Source organism: Actinia tenebrosa, unplaced genomic scaffold, assembly GCF_029948245.1.
Source record: "Actinia tenebrosa isolate PJP-AT-01 unplaced genomic scaffold, QUT_ActTen_1.0 PGA_scaffold2__45_contigs__length_23673736, whole genome shotgun sequence".
NCBI classification, from domain to species: domain Eukaryota; kingdom Metazoa; phylum Cnidaria; class Anthozoa; order Actiniaria; family Actiniidae; genus Actinia; species Actinia tenebrosa.
Window position 1 is genome coordinate 20,544,753 of NW_028292579.1, and position 20,729 is coordinate 20,565,481.

The following is a 20,729-nucleotide window of genomic DNA, read 5'->3' on the forward strand; positions in this document are numbered from 1 at the left end:
TCTTCATCGTACAAAAATAATTCCAAATTAAGTTCTCCTTATGCAGCATTAATTTATAAAAATCCAACTGCAGTTATGACAATTTAATTATTTTTAAAGACATATACTAGGCCCAATAGATCACATAATGATCAAATTTTAATTTTTAAGCAAAAAGATATTGACAACTGACAGCTTTTTACCGCACGTTTTCTTTTTACCTAGACATTCTAATTGTGTAATGACCTTGTGCTTAACCCTCTAGATCTTGTATTCCATCCATCAGTCATCACACCAAAAGCCAATGAAATAACAGTAATTTCAATGTATAGATATTGGTCTGAAAGACACTGGTACAAACTTAATTTTATACTGTTACTTTTTGACCATTAATGTGTAGTTTCAGGAATTATCCATACCCACCCCACAGAGGAATTTGGAATTTCCATAGGGTGGGGGAGGGGAGGGGGAGGGGAGGGGAGGGGAGGGGGAGGGGTGGGTGAGAGAAAGAACAAAAATTACAGAGTTTGTATGGAAGAAAATTTGAATTTCCAGTAGGGTGAGGGTGGAGGTGTCAGGGAGGGGGGGTTGTCTTTAAAAAAAATCCTTTGTGAGGGGGTATGGATAAATTTTGGAACTACACAATGACATGATAAGCATCGTTAAGAATTTTTTTGACGCATGAGGCGACAGGATAAAATGCAGGCATGGATCGTCAAAAAATCAAAATTTGTGACATTGAGTCTATCATCTTATCCGTGGATATTTCAGGCTGTCAAATAAAATCCCTAAAGTAATCAAATGAGTTTGATAGCAACTGAATTATGTTTTAAATTTTCTACTTCCTGCATTTTAGTCTTAACAAAAAGGTGCACATGCAGAGGACTATTGTACAACAAATATTTTCCTCACGCAATATGAATAATTATATCAACTTTCATTAGTTCCACCTTTGGGTTTCTTAAAGCAAGACAAAAGAACACGTTTTGATGACAATCAAAATAGTGTTTACTTACAAGGAACAAAGACCCAGACTGCTGTCCAATATCCTTCAGCCTGGTTGGCTAAAGGATAGAAGCACTCAAAGAGAACATTTTTTTAACAGATGTAATTTCCAATTAACACATTTGCTAGGGTTTCGTTTCAAGCCTTGATAAACATTTTTAAGCAAAACAACCACGTAGCCCATTCAAAAAGATGAATTCCATCTTCACCTCAGGGTCACTGATCAAGGCTTTATTGCGATTTGTGAAATTTCAAAATTGCAGTGGCAAGGATGACCAGGTTAAGACTTGGAGACATTAGAAATAGAGGGCCACAAGTTTATCAGTGCTAAGTCAAATGTCACTCTCTCTAAAATACAGACAATTATTATTGTTTTAAAATAATTAATATGATTGAATTAAGAATTGCAGAGTACCCTTGAAAGTGAAGGGGCTTTGAAATCATTGTCGGTTGGAGATCTAAAATCGAAGAAAGAGTAAATCACTTTGAATCTTGAAATATTCAAAGCCGAACTACAAAGTTTACTTTTAGATTGGAATATGAAGCATGAACTCCTATTTTAAAATAAAAGACCACAAAAATTCTGTTAGGTCTTAAATTACCCATTTCATCTTGGAAAGACAGTGTTTTTTGATACAGGTGTATATCAAATTGGAGGAAAAGAGCTTATTAGACCTAAACGATTGGGAGAGATGAGGCAAGAGTTGGGTAGCTAAAAGCCCTCCCCCTGTCCTCCCCACCCATATCACGGGGGTCTTCAAATGCAGATGGGATGTCCTGATGAGTAGATGGCTGAATGATTCCAACCTATCCCATGGTTATTAGATAAAAGAAAAATGCATAAAGAAAGCTATTAAAACCACTCAGGTGAGAACAAAATCAATCGACTGGTCAACAGACCAAATTAACTTTGAAATTTGCCAACTTCAAACTATATGGTGTTTACATGATGATCTCTAAATAATCGTTCCTTTATCCTTTTAAACTTTATTCTTTCATATTCATGTGGATATGAGAACATTTGAAAAAAACACTTCTCCAGGGAACATAATGTAAACATCAAATGGTTTGAAATGGGCAATTAGCATACGAAGGTAATGAGGTCTATAATGAGTTAAGTTAGAGGGAAGGCATTTAACCCATGAAATAAAAAATACTATTCAACGTGTAATAGTCAACTAGACACGAAAGAAAACAATGGAATTAGGGTCTACTAAAGTGTGTTTAGTCTAATGTCTATTTTATGGGTTTAATGACTTTACTCAAAATGCAAGAAAGAACACTATGTATTGATAAAATTATATTGTTAAACCAATAACAATTATTTTAACTTATTTATTCATATTATAAAGTACAAAATTTTTAAACTATTGATTTCACTAAACTATAATAAATCATCTCATTCATGAAAACATTAACATCTATAACAATCAGGTGGAAACAACTACGATTTCTTTGAGAAACCATTTGAATTCCTAATAGGTCTTAGTTTGTCTATTAGCTTATTAACTTTAAATTAAGTAAATAATTTACAACGATCAGTTTTTGATCAACTTAACCTACCTATAGGAAAAATAGAGAGGGAAAGAGAGCTGAACATAGGTGAACATTTTATGCTCTTTAAAGTCACGATTTACACAAAGACACAAAAATAATTATTCAAGTTTAGTGAACTATATTTTCTCACCTCGACTTTCATTTTGAACCTCGTAACAAAAGACGTTTATAGTGGGAATTTAAAATCCATTCAAGTGTGATTCATTATTATGTACTGCACTTGTGCATTCGACCCTATAGTTGATACCACCATTATTGTCCCAATACTCGTTGCCATCGCTTTTGTAACAAACAGCAAATTCAAAACTGTCTCCTGAAGCGATAAAATACTCTGGAATAGTGATAGCAAACGAGAAGCGGTCTGTGATTCCATCATTTGAGTCTTGGACGTATGAACACATGACATCTGTGTGAGAATTCCACGAATCCAAAGTATATCTTACAAAAACCTCTTTATGAAAAGCAATATTCATCACCTTGATTGTCCCCATAAGAGAATTTTGAGATGTTACCGCATTTTCCAAGCAAACAAACTGCTTTTCTATTCTTTCCCTGAAGCCCTCTGAAGCCACTGGTTGCTCGAAGCAGACCTTGAGGGATTTCTTTGCATTTTGCAACTCTCGTTTTGCTGCTGCTATTGCAACGTGGATATTATATTCCTCCTCGCTAAAGACAGACACTAAAGGCTTTCCAAATCCATCAGCAAAGTGTACATTCTTCCTCTTAGGTGGGAGAGAACTGTGCCTTCTTAGAATTGAATGACCATGACATCCATCTTCATCGTCGTCGTCGTTTATAGGCAAAAGCTCTCTCCCTCGCAAGGATGAAGTCTTACGGAGCCTAGAATTGGACATTGATGGCTTCCTGTTTTAGTCTCGTGAGTATTACATTTTGATCAAAGAGCCAAGGACGGTAGATAAACGGGATTGTTTTGCAGCAGACCTACATGGTGAAGACTCAAGATGGACGGACTATTAGTTGTGCAGTATGTCACGTCTTGGGTCTCGATCTCGCTGGAATCTGATTGGTCGGTTTGAAAATTTTGCTCTTTTGTTTTGCTAATCTTTTTATTTTAGTTTGAACATTTCAAAACATCAACTTGAAAAGTGACACTTAGCAAATGTCAACTTTTTTTTATATCTGTTGTTCAAAACATTAGTTTTAGGATTAAAAACTAAGCACAGTGTTCAATAACAACCTAATTTGATGGCATTTTCAAAGCCTAGCCAGTCGTATTTACTCTTAGATTTTTTATCCCTGGACACTTATACTACCATTGCCATTCGTTTTTAGAATATCAGAGGCACTTAAAAAACGTTACGCTTTTTGGTTCTGTTATTATGCCACCGGGCTCCCTGTGGTGCTTTAAGTACAGCCTGCCAGCTCGGAATTTTTGTATCGTGACCGGATTTCTAGTGTGACCACGTTGCGTTATTCGGCTTGACAGCTGTATACGGTCCTATATTTCGTTCTCTTGAGTGGCTGTTCAATGGTAGTGATGACTCGGCATTTAACGAGTGACGCATGCGCATGCATCGATGCACTTGGATGCAAATAGAGGACCAAATGGAAAAACTAGAATTTTTTACTATTGAACAAGTGCATCGATGCGTGCGCATGCGTCACTCGTTGAATGCCGAGTCATCACTACCATTTTGTGTCGTTTACTGATCAATTGCATTGTCATTCTTTGTAATAACCGGTTTGCTTCTGCTTTCCACCAGGACCGGTTTTCTTCCAGTGTCGTGTGACTTTCTAATCTTTACATACCCATAGTGCTGCACGAATACTAGTAGTATACCTAGTCCTAGTAGACCAAATTTATTATCTGGCGAACGCGCTCTACGTTCTATCCCTAAAGCCTGCTGGTTACCACCGACATAAGCACAAACGCAAGACAATCACGCAGTAGAAAAGACAAAATCTTTCGTTCTTTTGGATTGCGCTTGCGTGGCTTCTTTTCATAGTGAGAACTCTCTTTCTCTTCGCAACTTGCGATGGCATTTGCGTCTATCTCTAAACCCTACAAGGGACTCCAAGGACGAGATCAGTTATCCAAGAGCGAAGAGAAGCGCAGTGCTTGGTCAAACATGCGCAAAAAAATATTATACAAATGAGAATAAGGTTACATTTAATGAATAAATCATGAAAAGTGCGTATAAAACATTATCTATATGTTAATCGAATAAATATGAACGTCTTTGACGTTGCTTTCCTCTTAAAATACTTGTGTGTATATCCTTAGTTTGCTCTTAAATGAAGATTTTTTCGAGTCAATAAATTAAAAATAAATTACAAAAAGTGTCACCAGCATCCCTTAGTAAAGGGGTTTGTTCAAGCCACATTTTTCCATTTTATTTTTCATTGCTTTGAGTGCTCTATCTTTGTTCTCCAACAATAATAGACCCTTTTCGAGTTCCAAACTACCGCTGTGTTTCTTGATTACGGACTCATTTGCTCAGGCTAAGCCTCGAACCAGTGTCTAAATATTCACAAATACCAACGGTAAAGTAAAGAATGCACAAGTTCAACAATACAAACACTTTGAAACTTGACGGACCTTGACTGGAACACGGTAATATTCTTCACAAAATCGAGGCTTAGCCTGAGCAAATGAGTCGGTAATCAAGAAACACAGCAGTAATTTGGAACTCGAAAAGGGTCTATTATAATAACAACTTTATTGGACAGGGTACACCATTACCAGATTGATAATTTCCAAGTGGCCCTCAATGGCACAACAATGGTTATTAGTGGAAGCGGCAAAATGGTGAGAAACTCGAGTATGGAAAATTGAGAGTAAAAAAAAAATCACGCTCGGGACAACAGGAAAAAGCGTTTGCGCATGCGTGCACTTCCGCACGTTTTCTTAGAATTTTGAAGAGTTTGAGTGAGAAACTAAATGTTTTTTTTCTCCAAGTATTCTCTGCTTTCACATCCCCATAATGTCTTGCGTCTTTGGGGGGTAACCAATCAAAAAACTGTCCCAAATTGAAAGGTTTCTTAATTGAATTTATACTATACATGCTTTCATCTGTTTATTCCAAGTTATTTTTGCGTGTACAGATTATCAAGAGTTTTGGTCTTACAGAAAATGTATTGACTTACGAAAAAATGTTTAAAATTTACCTTAAACGTCTTCAAGCTTCTATCTTTTTCTGTTTTTTTACTTCTTCATTTTATTTTTGGATACCAAACAAGGTATTGTCAACATTGTCTGATCAGCGTTCAGCAAAATAAATGGGTTTTTACCCTCTGGTTACCCCCCAAAGACGCAAAGTATTATGGGAATGTGAAAGTAGAGAATACGAAAAAATTCGAGAGTATACTTTTTCAGACCAAGATACTGTATTACAAACACAATATGAAAGAATTAGTCTTAAGTTTCAAGCATAGACACTAAGTTTTGGCATTTTGTGAAGTCCAATTTATAAGGCATGTTTGAAAGTCAAATTTACTTATGTTTTGACCAATTTGCATACGCATTTAGAGCATGCGCAGACGTTTTTCACTCGTGTCCACGCTTGAACTATCCACCCCCAGTTGGCATAACAATGCATCGTAACTGTTTTTAGGGGTAATATTTCCCGGATAGCGTTTACTTCATCCCCTAAAATGGCCCATAATGCACTGTAATGCCACCTCGATCCAGTCTTTTCCTCAGCCTCGGAATGGCCAATAGACTGGGTTAATTCTCACGGCAGTATTTAGAATTTTAAAAATATTTTTCTTAAGGTTATCATTATTTCTTTTAACCATAGCAGCATAAGTGTGTTTGGTTTTTACTATGGTCGCGTAATGTTATGTAATGTTCTCAAGAATGAAGCGTGGTTTGAAATGGAAAAAACATTACGCCCGCACAATATTGAATTATTATTTACATCTTCATTTCTTTTTTTCAAACCATAGCAGCCTAGGTGTGATGAGTTTTTACTATGATACATGGTCTGAAACAGATAAAGATTACCCCAGGATAGATTAGGTCAATGCACAATGCAGTACTCAGTATTTACAAGATATCCTATCCTCGTCAAGACTTTCTTTAAGCCATAACAGCCTTATTGTGTTGTCGTTTATACTATGGTCGAGTGATGTTTTGTAAATCAGATAAGATAGTCAAACGATAACGTTTCTCGAGGTCCTGCATGAAATCCAAGTGCTCCTGAAGACGGAAGTTTCTAATTGGTTCCTCCTGCAAGCACAAAAAGAACTTTTATTCAGGATTTTGGAGATATAACGATAGCAATGAAAATAAAAGAGAAGTGAACCACTATTGAATGCATGACTTGAAGACCTCAGCAGACAAAAAGAGACAATGGATTTAAGAAGATATAACAATAAAAATGAAAGAGAAGTTAGCACTAGTGAATGCATGACTTGAAAACCTCAGCAGACAAAATGGGACCACGGTAATATAAGCCTCGTCTCCAGGCTCTTCTTTTCGCTGTTCGGCAAGACGTTACGTATGTGCCTATTAGAGCTCTGAAGCGTCCGCCATTTTGGATTTGGGAGAGCTTACAATAAGTAGCCTGGGAAGTAAACATCACTTTTGCCCTTGAGATTTTGCGACGTTCAAATATTGAGAATATAAAAGTCGATGGATATCGAGAGCAAATCGACTCATTCTCTATTACTCTATTATATTTTGACCATTGCTGCCACCACCCTAGTGGTAGTTTCTCTTGTTTGCTAAATTCATACCAATACCTTTTGATTCCAAAATGATTTACAACAATTGAAAAAGAAAGGAAAAAAATATTGCGCTTTTAGTGGCAGGGTGTCAGGAAGTGGTCAAGGGACCCAATAATAACCAATATTGAATCGTTTGAAACTGAGCAAAATATCACTTCCAAGACAAAACTGGCGCCTCCAAAACCTCCTGTCTGGAGAACCAATTAGACTACAAATTTCCTTGATAGCCGGTCGAAAAGGAATTTGCAAAAATATTGAATCGTTTGAAACTGAGAAAAATATCACTTCCAAGACAAAGCTGGCGCCTCCAGAACCTCTGTCTGGAGAACCAATTAGACTACAAGTTTCCTTAATAGCCGGTCGAAAAGGAATATGCCAAAAAGGTTAAGATGACTATCACTGATATGCGACTGAAGCCAGTCAACGTCAAGTATTTCCTACGAAGATTGATATTTTAACATAAATGGAATTAGATGAAAAGCGTGGAAAAAAGCAATATTGTTATGATTCTACCACATCTTCGTAGTCTGCACGCACTCGGTTATCTTAATCGTAAAACGGAACTGAACTGTGGGGGCGTGTGCAGCTGGTTGCACAATATATATATATTATTATATTATAACCGCACACACTATATAGTCTTGTCTGCAGAAAATGATACGCACACATGATCCAAAAAAAGCGATAAGTGCACGAGTAAATTAAGATATAGCCACAAACAAGTAGGCCACAGACACAATTGTATTTAAACGATTACTATCAGTCACGTCCTAAGATTTCCCCAGTTGATTATATAGATAGGTTATGTATAGATTCATATGTAGAAGAAAAGCCAGTGGGTCAGTCGGTCAGTGGGTCATTCATTGTTAGAGCATTTTTTTCTGCCATTATATCAGTCGGTCGATCGGTCGGTCGGTCTATCGTTGAGTCAATCGATTGGTCGGTAATTTATTTTGAGAACATCATTTTTGTCTGTCAATACATCAATCGGTCGGTCGGTCGGTTGGTCGATCGGTCAGTCAGTCGGTCATTCATTTTGAGAGCATTTTGTCCACTCGTTAAATGCGCACAAAACAGATAGGCCAGAAGATTTTACCTTAAGCATCACGAGTAACTTTTGCTGTTGAGTGTATTCTAAGATCTCTTGTTGAAGATGCTTCAAGATAGCAATACAAAAATAAACCTGCAAATGAAAAATCAGCCAAGATTACATTATAATGCGCAACTATTTATTAGACCAAAAGAAAATCAAACCGCTCTTTGGCGAACTGCGCCCCCCTTATGCTTGTTGCTAATATCTTAGTGAGTGAGCGAGTGAGTGAGTGACACATTTGCATATTCGGTCCCCTCACAATAACTCGTTTCTACGCTTCGCGTATCCACGAGTTAAAAATGTTTAAGAATCTTCCTCGATCGCCCAACCGGCACAAAGGCGTTATGGATTATAGCAATGCCATAAGGTCATAATTTTTTCCCCGCCATTTAAAGTAAAACCAGTAATGAGCCTATCACGCATGGACTTATGGAGCTGAATCTTGCGAGCCAAAATGGAGGAGCTTCTCAAGGCATGGAATCTAGTTCCGCAGTCACGTTGCAAACAAATTCGTTACCAGTCTTCAAATGCACCTCGGAAATGTTCATATACCTGATAGTCAATGCCGAGAATGAGACATACGCAGACATACAAACAAATGTGGTCCCACGGTAAGTAGTTCCAGAAACACTGACGTAACCAGTGCTGACAAATCTGTAAGATAAAAATAACGCATAAGGTTGAATTAATGGAAAAAACGTTAACCAATCAGAATCAAGGAAATTTGAAAAACTGACGTGTCATTTTCTCTCGAAATTATTGATGTCCAGGCCACCAAATGAAAAAATTAACTTTGCTAATAAGCGCTTGATTTACAATAATTAATGAGTTTTTTATTTTTATAGCAATGGCGGGAAGGTTTTTATTTTTCAGAATGTGGCTTAAGGTAGCCTGTTGCTATAGTTACAGGCAGTGTAGTTTGTAACTATGGTTACTTACCTGTGAAGGCGTGTAGCCTGACATTCTAAAGGCAGAGTAAACAAGGGGTACTTCAGCCTGTGGATCAAATGAGACAAGGATTATAAAGCAATAAGATAATTGAAAATTGAATGAAAAATGTTACCAAGTTGAAGATGATTTAAGAAAGATCGCGGACCGCGGAGCACTTTTAAAAGTGTGTGTGTGTGTGTGTTTAGGGGAGAATTAGATGGGATAATTAATGGTTTACCTGTAGAATTAGTTCTACATTATGACATGTTGATGAGTAGAGAGGGGGAATACCGCTGACCGTCAGGGATGTTGGAAGGTGCACCTGAAATGAAATAGAAACGAGAAAACACGTCAAAGTTACAATATCTGCCATAACGATAGTAATAAGAGATAACTAGCTAAAAACTCGTGTGAGCTGCATAACGATAGTAATGAGACAAGGACATATTTTCTATCTGCTAATAAATGCATCTAAAAATATGGAAAAAATATGTTTTAGTAGGTGCGAAACATATATCTTTTTCAAAGCGACCATCGAGCTAACGTCTACTCATAAAGCGGTTACTCTACAAGCTTTAAAAACAAACACTTTAATCATCCTATCAATGATTATCCAATCAACGGCCACTTTACAAGCGACCACCTTGTAAACAAACACTTTTTAATTGACCACTCCACCAATCTCGTACCCAGAGCCCTTATTTCTTACTGCGCATGCTCAACGAAATAATTGGGCTCTGGAAAACTCCAAACCGGAAGACCCAGATTCTGGGTTTCTCGCACATGCGCATTATGACAGGCTAGGTAAATTCAAAATGGCGGAAGATGTTCAACGAGCATGTGAATTTGCGCTTGGAAAATTAGGTTTTGAAGATGGTTTTCAGTTAAATTAACTCCGAAAATATCTATTGGATGGACATCAATACAATTTCCATTGCAAAACCGGCAAAACTTTGAAAAATCCGGCCCTACAGGCTTTTTTGGTGTACTTAATTCGAGACGCCATCTTGTTTATTTTCCCTAGTACTGTAATATTTACTTCCGGTATCTTTCTTTGTTCTCGAGAACCAATCACAGCACAGGAAATATTAGAGTTTTCCAGAGCCCAATTATTTCGTTGAGCATGCGCAGTAAGAAATAAGGGCTCTGGGTACGAGATTGACCACTCCACAAGTAACTATTTTTTAGTGGCCTCTGTACAAATGGCCAATTTGTAAGGGGTCATCTGCACAAACGATCGTCCCATAAGTGGTCACACAAGCGCCACAAATTGCGCAAGCTGAGCGGTTCCATAATAATTCTTTTTTTTTTTTTTTTTTTTTTGACATTGGCCGTACAGATAAGTTTAATGTCAAGTTCACTGATCCAAGTCTGAACGACGTGAGCGATGACGTACACGACTGCTGCGACTTACAGCAAGCGTCCATACTTTCCTCGTTTAACCTTGACACATGCACTTAAAACTCATCTCTTTTAACACTATGGAAAATATATTTGAGGACATAAACAATTTTCCCCCTGCAATGTGATGAAATAACAACCGCCGCTCTCTCATCGCAACGGAAACTCTCCCCCCATTCCCCCTTTCCCCACCCCACCTCCCTCCTCCAAAATTAGAGAAAACGGCGCAAAGTAATTAAATAAATTACGACACACAAAAAAGGAAAAAATGTCATGCGGCACTAGAAATTATTCCCTCAAAAATAATGAATGCTCTTAATTCCATCCAGTTGCTTTCATATTAACTAGAAAGAACAGTGATTGGCATGCGCGCAGTTCTTCACGAGGAACACGGAAGTCTTATTTATTAATATCTAGGGCAGTATAGTAGTACATGGCAAGAAAAGTACTCTTGCTACTTATCCTACGTGTGAATTAATCTTTTTGAACGGCTTAGTGCATGGTTGCACATGACAAGCGTTATTTTGTGCACAGAAGAAATCTGATATTAGATGCCATTAACGACCTTCTTTATGGTAATACGATTATAAGTTATTAACAATATCTATTTTTGTACGGTTGCACGTTATTTCATGCACAAATGAAATCTGACAACGACGACCTGCTTCGAACTCATCTCGTGAAACTAACCATCACGTACTGTATACTTTTAATGAGTACAGATATCAACTATTCAAATTTAGACAGCGTCGCGCATAGAGTGAAGGCATTTAATCCATGAAATAAAAAACGCTAGTCAACGTGTAATAGTCAAATAGACACAAAAGAAGACTAAAAGGAATTAAGGACTATTTAAGTGTATTAGTCTAATATCTATTTCACGGGTTTAATGACTTTATCACGCAGAATATGTTTAAAAATTACTAATTTACTTAGCGATTGTGTAAAATGTTTCGTGTCTATAAAATAAGGTGCTTTAGTGAACATGAATAAAAGCGGTTTTCATAATCCCGTGAAATAGATTTAGATTTATTTAGTATTGTTTCACTCTAATTTGTTTGCTTTCTATTGTGTTTATCCGATTATTACACTAAATTATACAACCTTTTTCATGGGTTCATGAAAAAACCGCTCTAATCACGATGATCTTTTACTGATTTTTTTGCGCCATCAGTTAAATCACTTGTGCACAAAAAAACGTACTTTAACTAAGGTACAGTTACCGTCTAAAATGTCGTGTCTAGGTCGTACAGATAAAAACCATCAAATATTAGATATACGCATTGAAAGTTGCAATACAGTACATATAGATCATAAGCGATTCAGTGATAACAGATAAACATGGTACTTAAAGCTTCAGGGAGGATGAGGGTAGGGAAGAGAAGGGGGACGTCGGACCGCGCGAAGGAGGAGAAATAATTGTAATTAATTGTACAATACTTTGAAAACTTGACTAAAAGTTACAAACTCATGCGGAACGCAGCTGAAATCTTGTTAACTAAAGCGCTATTTATCAAGCAGTCATCACATCCTGTAAGATAACTTGTTTTAAATACTTGAAGTGTTTTCGTAGACGAAGACTCAAGGTTAATCATAAATAACATTGCTATCACGTCGCGGTCTCACTGTTTAGCACCGCGTGTTGAGTGCCGACCTTACTCACCTCTGCTGATGGAATCTAAACAATATCAGTTTGATTCACGACCCACCTTCAGAGTTAAGTACATTCTGGATTTATTTAAAGTGCGAGTACGTGTTGGTATTCTAACGCCGAAATAATTCTCGCAGTTATTTGGTTCTGCTTTCTGAAATCATGTTATTCTGAAGGTTCAAGAAAAATACCTTTATCGGAACTACCGATGGATGGAATTATAGAAGCCTATTCTTCTATTTGTAAAAGCTAAATCTTTGCGCCATATTACATCATATTGCTGTCATATATCGTGTTTCCACGGTATTTCTAAATTTGTTAATTTTAACTAGTTTAAATTGACCCATTGAAAACGCAACCTGTATTGATTCGAGTTCTATATGCGACAAGTTATTTATATAACGGACTGGTGACTTTGATTCAGTGAAGTGACCTGTGCGTGGGTGTGCGTTACGGACCTGGGGTGTGCGTGGGGGAATGGCAGGGGAGAGGCAGGGGGAGGGGCAGAAGGATGGGATTCTAAAACCGTTTGTGATCCGTAAGACCTTTTCTAGGTTGGGTGCCACATTATCAGAAGCGTGTGACGCATTTGACGTTTAACTGGGGCAACTGAAAAAAACCTAAGCAGACGTCTTTGGAATCACGCAACCTTACGTAGGGAATGAAACGTTGCGTGACAGAATCTAAGGACTTTTGCGTTGGAGGATGCTATGGAACAAACTCCGGGATAATAAAACTAAGGGCACGGCTAACTATTGGATTAGTATTAGTAATAGACTACTATATGGTTGGCGTGACATTGGCTTTGAAGTCACTAACGTAAGGCACGTTTACACGAGACGATTTTTACAGCAATTTGAGGTGCGATTTTTGCGGCGATTTTGGTCATAATCAATAATGGTAAAGGATTGACTAAATGATTGATTTCATTCCGGACACCAAGATTACCTGGACAAATTTATCATATCTTGTTCTGCTTCGAACAAGTCGACAATTTCAATTGTTGTCGACGAAGGAAAAAAGAATATTCAATAAAAAAGGGCGGCATACAATAAGAAAGCATTCACGGATTCATTGGCCAAAATTGTCTGGGATATCGATTGCACCACGTGGAGGCACACCCTGTTTAAATTTATAATTCGACATACAAAATCCACGGCTAATATCTTAAACGTTGATTTAACGACATTTGACCAAAATTGTCTGAGATATCGAATACGCCGCGTGGAAAGGCACACCCTGTTTAAGTTTATTATTCAACATGCAAAATCCACGGCTAAGGTCTTAAACATTGAAACAAATTCAGTTTCCTTACCGATGCATGAAGTCTTCGAATCCACAGGTATCCCGAACACACCAAACTTGAAAATTTGAACAAAAACTCGCGGCTTTCGTCTGGGTTTCCTCCAAACATCAGGAATATTGTCGATACGAACCAATCATGGCCAGGGTATTCGACACTTAGGGTGCCTAGATAAGTTGTCAAGGAAATAGGCAACAAAAAATATATAAATCTGGCGTGTTTTTTCTGCGTTCTAGAAAGATTTGGTGTAATTTTACAAAGCTCAACGTGGCCGAAGGTGCAGTGCAAGGATACGACCAATTCAAACAAAAACATGTGCGCAACGTAAATATTTTACGCAAATTACTGGTCTGTGAAAATCTTAAAGTACTAGTCTTACGAAACTGACACCATCCCTGGAAATTATACCATATAAAACTAGACATAATATAGTTTACTGTCCAAATTCTTTTTCGATACGAGACCGGGAAGATGTCATATTTAGCCGGTAAATGTAATGTCATATTTAGTTTTGGCGGAAGAGCTTTTGACAATTTTCGAAAGTAGAATTCAGACGGAAAAAGTTTCTTTTTCGAACCAATTATTCTTTATTGGTAGACTTTATAACCTATTTGATAATATAGAAAATAGGGGATTTTTTTGGAGCTATTTTCATTTTCGTAAGGCTAGCACGTTAATAGACGTGTGGTAACAAGGGTAAGACTACCTCAAACAAGACTTGTGCGCAATGCACATATTGTGCGCAAAGTATTAGTTTGTAAATCTTAATAGGGGTATGGTACTGAACAAGGATAAGACTACCTCAAACAAGTCATGTGCGCAATGAGCATATTGTGCGCAAAGTATTAGTTTGTAAATCTTAATAGGGGTATGGTACTGAACAAGGATAAGACTACCTCAAACAAGTCATGTGCGCAATGAGCATATTGTGCGCAGGGTTGACTTTTAATTTTTTTTTAGCTATAAATCTTAACAGTAACGAGGATACGACCACCTCAAACAATATTAATACTAATATTAATCTATAAATCATAACAGGTGTATGGCAAAAGGATACGTAAAGTAGAGTCTGGTATTTTTTGTTGGCTTCGCATAAAGAACTTCGCGTACTTCAGAAGATGGCACAGATCTTCTGTACCATCCATACTGGACTGAAGGATCTTTAGGTTCAAGCCATAGCGAACCACCAGCTTGGCACCAAGCGATTCTATTGATGATAACTCAGTGTTCTTAAGACTCATCTCCCCCACTGTGAGCAAAAATAAACCACGTGTTAGTTATTTCCTTACCCCTTGTCATTGGGCTACCTGTGGTAGCAAAACCGATCAAATCTAAAAATAAAATAAAATCTAAAAATCGATTAAACTTTTGCTGTTGTATCACAGCGTGTGACAATCACGATAAAGACAGGCTCTAACTAGGTGAAAGCCCAAAGATCGAATTGGAAATTAGAATTAGATGTTTGAGGAGGGAGGAAAACTGGAGAAAAACCCTCGAAGCACAGGAGAGAACCGGTAAGCAACTCTACTAACATGCAATGCCTAGCCTGGTGAGATGCGGCGCATTAGCAGCGCATACCACCCCGTTCTTCCCACAAAATGCACTTTGATAAATTGCAGATATTTTACCTGAAAATTCGATCAGTGGGAAAATCGACTCCTCGGGTACGTTAGTCAGTGCGTGACAAACAGATTCCAGCAATAATTTTATCACTGAAAAAAATACACCAGACAAAAGTCATTTGCCTTTTTAGTTCTTGGTATAGAAGGGGAAGAGAGGAGTGCTCAATTTTGTTGGAGAAGTTTGCATTCCAAAAGGATAAAGAACTACAATACGCAATGTTTGCGCAAATTTGTTTTGGAATCATCTAAGGTAGGGAGGGACACACTAGGCGAGCCATGGGACCAATTTAGAATGGTGTGAGGTATATTCCTTGCGTATACTAATTGATTTGTATTTGAGCATGACTTGAGGGTTCAAACCGACTCCACGTCATGCCCTAACGTTGCCCTAAACTTGTCCTAACCTTTAAGCCCCACATACACGGAATATTTGAATCTTTACGTTTGCGGGCGTTGTGACTATTTTTTTGTCAATGAAAATTAGACTTTTCATTTCAAATTATACTCTTTAAGCTATACCCCTTCTTGTGCATTCAAAAGTTTAATGACTTGACTCCACGTCATGCAACGCAAGTCAGGTCGTATTGTAAATGAAAAGCAACGCAAGTGCAAGTACCTTGATCTGGATTTGTCGACAGGGCAGAAAAACGGTTTTTGGCCTTTCGCCATAAGGACAGCTTTACGTATTTAAGCTCAGTATTTTGTAAACACGTTCTTTTGAAGCCAAATAGCAAAATATCAAATGCGACAAAAATTTATTGATGCGTATTTGAGATATAAAGTCGCGTACTTTGGGGTGATATTTTGATCAGCAGAAAAACTGACATTTTCGCGAATACTAAGTAGATTTACTTTTTGAATTCGACAAAATTTCGTTACAAGTTTCGAGCAGCAGTGACACAAATGTAACGCTTAAATATTTGAAGTATTAAACTCAGTTAAATAAAAAAAATCGTGAAAGTAGCGGGCTTGTCGTTTTTCTGCCCTGTCGGATTTGTCTGCAATAGCAGACCGGGTACTAACGAATTTCACGACTTTTTACCTTTGACTTTGCACTTGAAGTGTCCTTTCTTGATAGTCGAACAGAAAAGCTCTCTGAATTTCTCTAGCCATTCGATGCTACAATGAGCAGTAAAGCATGAATAAGATTAAATGAATGGCTTTAAGCAAGTAGATAGTGAAACACGCAGTTTACCCTACTTCTCTAACCCAGTGCTAGGTTTTACAGGTAGTTCAGTGTCACCCGATGGATTAACGATTACCTTTCTGTTGGGGATGGCTTGTCCTTCTCCAGAAACTCGAGAAGCTTGTCATCTGATAAAAGAAATTGCATGAAAAGATTGGTCATTGATTAGCGTGCTTCCATCGATATTTAGGTGCACGCGAGAAGTTGCTAAGCATGAAGAAAGCGTAAGAGTTCAACTCTAGCTTCTTAAGTGTGTAAGCAACCGACAAAGTGGACGGATGGACGGCAGAACGGGCGGATGAAGAACGAATTAATCCATCAGTGCCCCAAAATAAAGGTTCATCGACAATAATTCCAAGTATAAAATGTTCGTCAAAATATTTAGGGGCACGAGTACTATACCCTTTCTTACCTTCTTGAAAAGCATTAGTCATAACCACATGATCCTGTACTACGTAGTCTTTAGGAGGAGGAAAAGAAGAAAACAATGGCCAGGGGTACGGATTATTTTGTTCCTATAAGAATAAATATTTAAACAAACAAATTTTGCATAGAATTATCAACACACATATATAGTAGCAAGATGATAATGGTGTTGGTGTCGGTGTCGGTTAAATGCGCGCATGTCTGTACTGTGGTATAACGGTGTAGTAAGACATGATGATAATGGTGTTGGTGTCGGTTAAATGCGCGCATGTCTGTACTGTGGTATAACGGTGTATATATAGTAGTAAGACATGATGATAATGGTGTTGGTGCTGCTGAAATGCGCGCGTGTATGTACTATGTACTTATTGACTGAGTGGGAGGGCCGTAAGGGAAAATATTTGGCTCGAGGTCATGTCGTACGGACCGAGCGCAGCGAGGTCCGTACAAATGACCGAGAGCCAAATATTTTCCCGTACGGCCCGACCTAACTCAGTCAATAAGCATTTTATCATATGACCCATCACGTGACTTTTTCCAATGGTTTTATTAGAGCGCGCGAGCAGGGCCGTACGAGTCATATGATAATGTGGTATGGCGGTGTATATATAGTAGTAAGACATGATGATAATGGTGTTGGTGTCGGTAAAATACGCGCTCGTTTTAAATCAAATATTGCATGAGCAGATTTTTTTAACTTATAAAATCTCATGTTAACCTCTTTCTTTCTTTCTTTCTTTCGTTCGTTCGTTCGTTCGTTCTTTCTTTCTTTCTTTCTTTCTTTCGTTCTTTCGTTCGTTCGTTCGTTCGTTCGTTCGTTCGTTCTTTCTTTCTTTCTTTCTTTCTTTCTTTCTTTCTTTCTTTCTTTCTTTCTTTCTTTCTTTCGTTCGTTCGTTCGTTCGTTCGTTCGTTCGTTCGTTCGTTCGTTCGTTCGTTCGTTCGTTCGTTCGTTCGTTCGTTCGTTCGTTCGTTCGTTCGTTCGTTCGTTCGTTCGTTCGTTCGTTCGTTCGTTCGTTCGTTCGTTCGTTCGTTCGTTCGTTCGTTCGTTCGTTCGTTCGTTCGTTCGTTCGTTCGTTCGTTCGTTCGTACCTCAGTAAGGGTGTTTTCAGGCAGTATTCTCTCAGACGGTCCTCCGACCCAATAGGACTTGACCAGGATATGGTTGATCTCTACAGAACACATGTCAATAATGTAGTCCTTCCTGGAAAAAAAATCACAATTTTTTTAAAAAGGTATTCCCATCTGACTACCCCATTGACTTACCTATTCTCCAGTCTTTTGTCTAACTGGGCCTGTAGTAATAAGATCATCCCATTGACTTGCCCATTATCTAGTCTTTTGTCTAACTGGGCCTGTAGTAATAAGATCATCCCATTGACTTACCCATTATCTAGTCTTTTGTCTAACTGGGCCTGTAGTAATAAGATCATCCCATTGACTTACCCATTCTCCAGTCTTTTGTCTAACTGGGCCTGTAGTAATAAGTCTGTAAAGTGATAGGTTGATTCCAGGAATAGAAATGTATCCAGACACGAACACAGCACACTTAATATCCTGAAATAAACGGGAAATACATCAAAATTCAGTGTTGTTAAAACTCAGCTGAATTATTCCATCTATTATTCGAATTATTCTATAATTCGTAATTATTCTAAGGGTATTTATCTGTAGCCGTGCCACTTCCTCTGTAACCTTATCTAACTGAAGATGAGTAATAGTAAAGCATTACGATGTTACGGCATGTCGTACCGTGCGTGCTGTAAGTCAGCCCTATCTATATGTTTTACCTCTCGTATGGGAAACCATTTCAATGTTACGGCATGTCGCAACCTGTGCGTGCAGTAAGTCAGTACCGCGGGTTTTCTGCCCTTACGAAAAACCGCTCTCTGAGATCTGTCCTCACACATCTTACCTTAGCCCAAAGTGATGTGACTGCTCATAATTGAATAGTGCGCTTATTTTGAGGTCAGAATCGATCATGATCAGCCTATCAATAAGTTCCTATAAAGAAAATAGAATTAGATCAGAACAGTGGAAAGATTGGAGAAAGACGATGTTCCGCATACAGTTGATGAGCTTTTTTAATGTGATAAAATTTTAAGCAAAGACAACAAGGAAAGTAGTTTGGTGAGCGATATCATAAACCAGTGTTGCTCATGTTTTCATTTAGCTATACAGCTTGTACAGCTTGACGCATGGTTTGCTCGGCCATTGCTCTAGCTTATCGCTGCTTGTGTTTTATAATTTATCCCAGTGCGGAATATCATACAATTGGTAACATATAAGAGGCCATGCATACTAGTTGACTGACTAGTATAATTGGAACTGTTGTTCTCAAGTGTTACAGCTTAAATATCGCACGAGGCGCACCCAAGTCATTCATGTTAATCGTCTAATTGCTAAATATCCGTTAATTATTGAGGGCCACAAGTTTATCAGTTAACAAAATTACTGTCACGTATCACCCTCATTTAATAAAGTCTTCAATTCAATTCAATTCAATATAGTTCTACACAGGCGATATTTGCGGCAATTTTGCTTATGTTTCTAAAGAGAAATTTGCCCAATTAATCTTGGTGTCCAGAATCAAACTTTACAATTTATTCCTTTACCATTTATTCCTTTACCATTCTTGAATATGACTTCTCGCCGCAAAAATCGCACTTCAAATCGCAGCAAAAATTGCTCGTGTAAACGGATGTTTACAAGTATCTCATGATGTTTTACTTACAGCGAGAGTAGTAGGATTACCAGTTGCTACTGCTGTTATTTCCTCTACTTCTGAGGTGGATGTCGATGGTCGGTTCACGTCAGACAGGACTTCATACACAGCACAGAAGGCAGACAGAACGCTGAGAATGTTATTGAGAGACTAAAACAAAACAAAAAAGGGCTCAGATTTTCCTTGTACTTGCACTACTGGAGAGATGGCAATTGTATTGCAGAAGCATATAAGCGCTTGCTCCGAAGATTCTTGAAGAAAAAGAAAACGCGCGCGTGCTTTGTACAGTTATAAAGCACGCGGGGGTTGGCATAACACTAGAAAGTGTTTAAGAGAAGCACGAAGCGTAGAACTGAATAAATAAGTACAACTGCCTTGTTCTAAAAACTGCCGTCTATCGTATCAATGTGTTTATTGGTAGCATTGTAGGTGGTAAGTGGTAGGTGGTACCAATGTAGGTGTGGTAAAGACCATAGCGCACCCTTTATATCATTATAAATGCCTTGTTATAAGACTTGCTGTCTATCGTATCGATGTGTTTATTGGTACCACTGTAGGTGTGGTAAAGACCATAGCGCACCCTTTATATCATTATAAATGCCTTGTTATAAGACTTGCTGTCTATCGTATCGATGTGTTTATTGGTACCACTGTAGGTGTGGTAAAGACCATAGCGCACCCTTTATAGCATTATAAATACCTTGTTATAAGACTTGCTGTCTATCGTATCGATGTGTTTGATCATTGGCTGCATGCGTCTGTCATGGAATCCTTCAAACACAGTCCAAACATCTTGAACCAAATGTTTGAGATAACCTAGAAAGACAACGAGAATATTGAAGTCAAGATGTGTGGAATATATTTCCCGATCACGGAAGGGGCAGGTACCCTGACGCGCAAGAACACGGTAAGAGAAGATGAACCAAAGCATGACTTACAGCACCTTACCTTTCTTTTCCAATGCCACTATGCCAGGAGCTGTAGCAGCAAACTGAGAAACCATCACCCCATAACCAAACTTCTCGCATTTGCTCACCTTGAAAAACAAATATAATAATATTAATTAAAACTAGCTATACGCCACGGCATGCCACACCACAAAATACCACAGCACACCACGGCACAACCACACCACACCACACCACACCACACCACACCACAC

General features: G+C 38.1%; 2 protein-coding genes across 2 annotated transcripts in view; both read right to left on the minus strand.

Moving 5' to 3' along the window:
* Positions 1-2,303: 2,303 nt before the first annotated feature.
* LOC116296409 (protein phosphatase 1 regulatory subunit 3B) lies at positions 2,304-3,539 on the minus strand. The gene has a single exon (XM_031704428.2). The coding sequence runs from the start codon at positions 3,393-3,395 to the stop codon at positions 2,721-2,723; it is 675 nt and encodes a 224-aa protein (XP_031560288.1). The 5' UTR covers positions 3,396-3,539; the 3' UTR covers positions 2,304-2,720.
* A 1,664-nt stretch (positions 3,540-5,203) lies between these two features.
* The window catches only part of LOC116296442 (protein broad-minded), a 30,255-nt gene continuing 14,729 nt past the window's right edge, over positions 5,204-20,729 (minus strand). Inside the window, exons 21-37 of the mRNA XM_089033844.1 lie at positions 20,516-20,603; positions 20,268-20,383; positions 19,577-19,717; positions 18,758-18,846; positions 18,289-18,399; positions 17,935-18,046; positions 16,832-16,934; positions 16,496-16,547; positions 16,276-16,352; positions 15,240-15,323; positions 14,669-14,860; positions 13,624-13,778; positions 9,495-9,578; positions 9,266-9,322; positions 8,879-8,980; positions 8,330-8,416; positions 5,204-6,733 (exon numbers count right to left, since the gene is read on the minus strand). Coding sequence (XP_088889970.1) covers positions 6,620-6,733; positions 8,330-8,416; positions 8,879-8,980; positions 9,266-9,322; positions 9,495-9,578; positions 13,624-13,778; positions 14,669-14,860; positions 15,240-15,323; positions 16,276-16,352; positions 16,496-16,547; positions 16,832-16,934; positions 17,935-18,046; positions 18,289-18,399; positions 18,758-18,846; positions 19,577-19,717; positions 20,268-20,383; positions 20,516-20,603 — 1,764 coding nt within the window. The 3' untranslated portion in view covers positions 5,204-6,619. The remainder of the gene's footprint in view (positions 6,734-8,329; positions 8,417-8,878; positions 8,981-9,265; positions 9,323-9,494; positions 9,579-13,623; positions 13,779-14,668; positions 14,861-15,239; positions 15,324-16,275; positions 16,353-16,495; positions 16,548-16,831; positions 16,935-17,934; positions 18,047-18,288; positions 18,400-18,757; positions 18,847-19,576; positions 19,718-20,267; positions 20,384-20,515; positions 20,604-20,729) is intronic.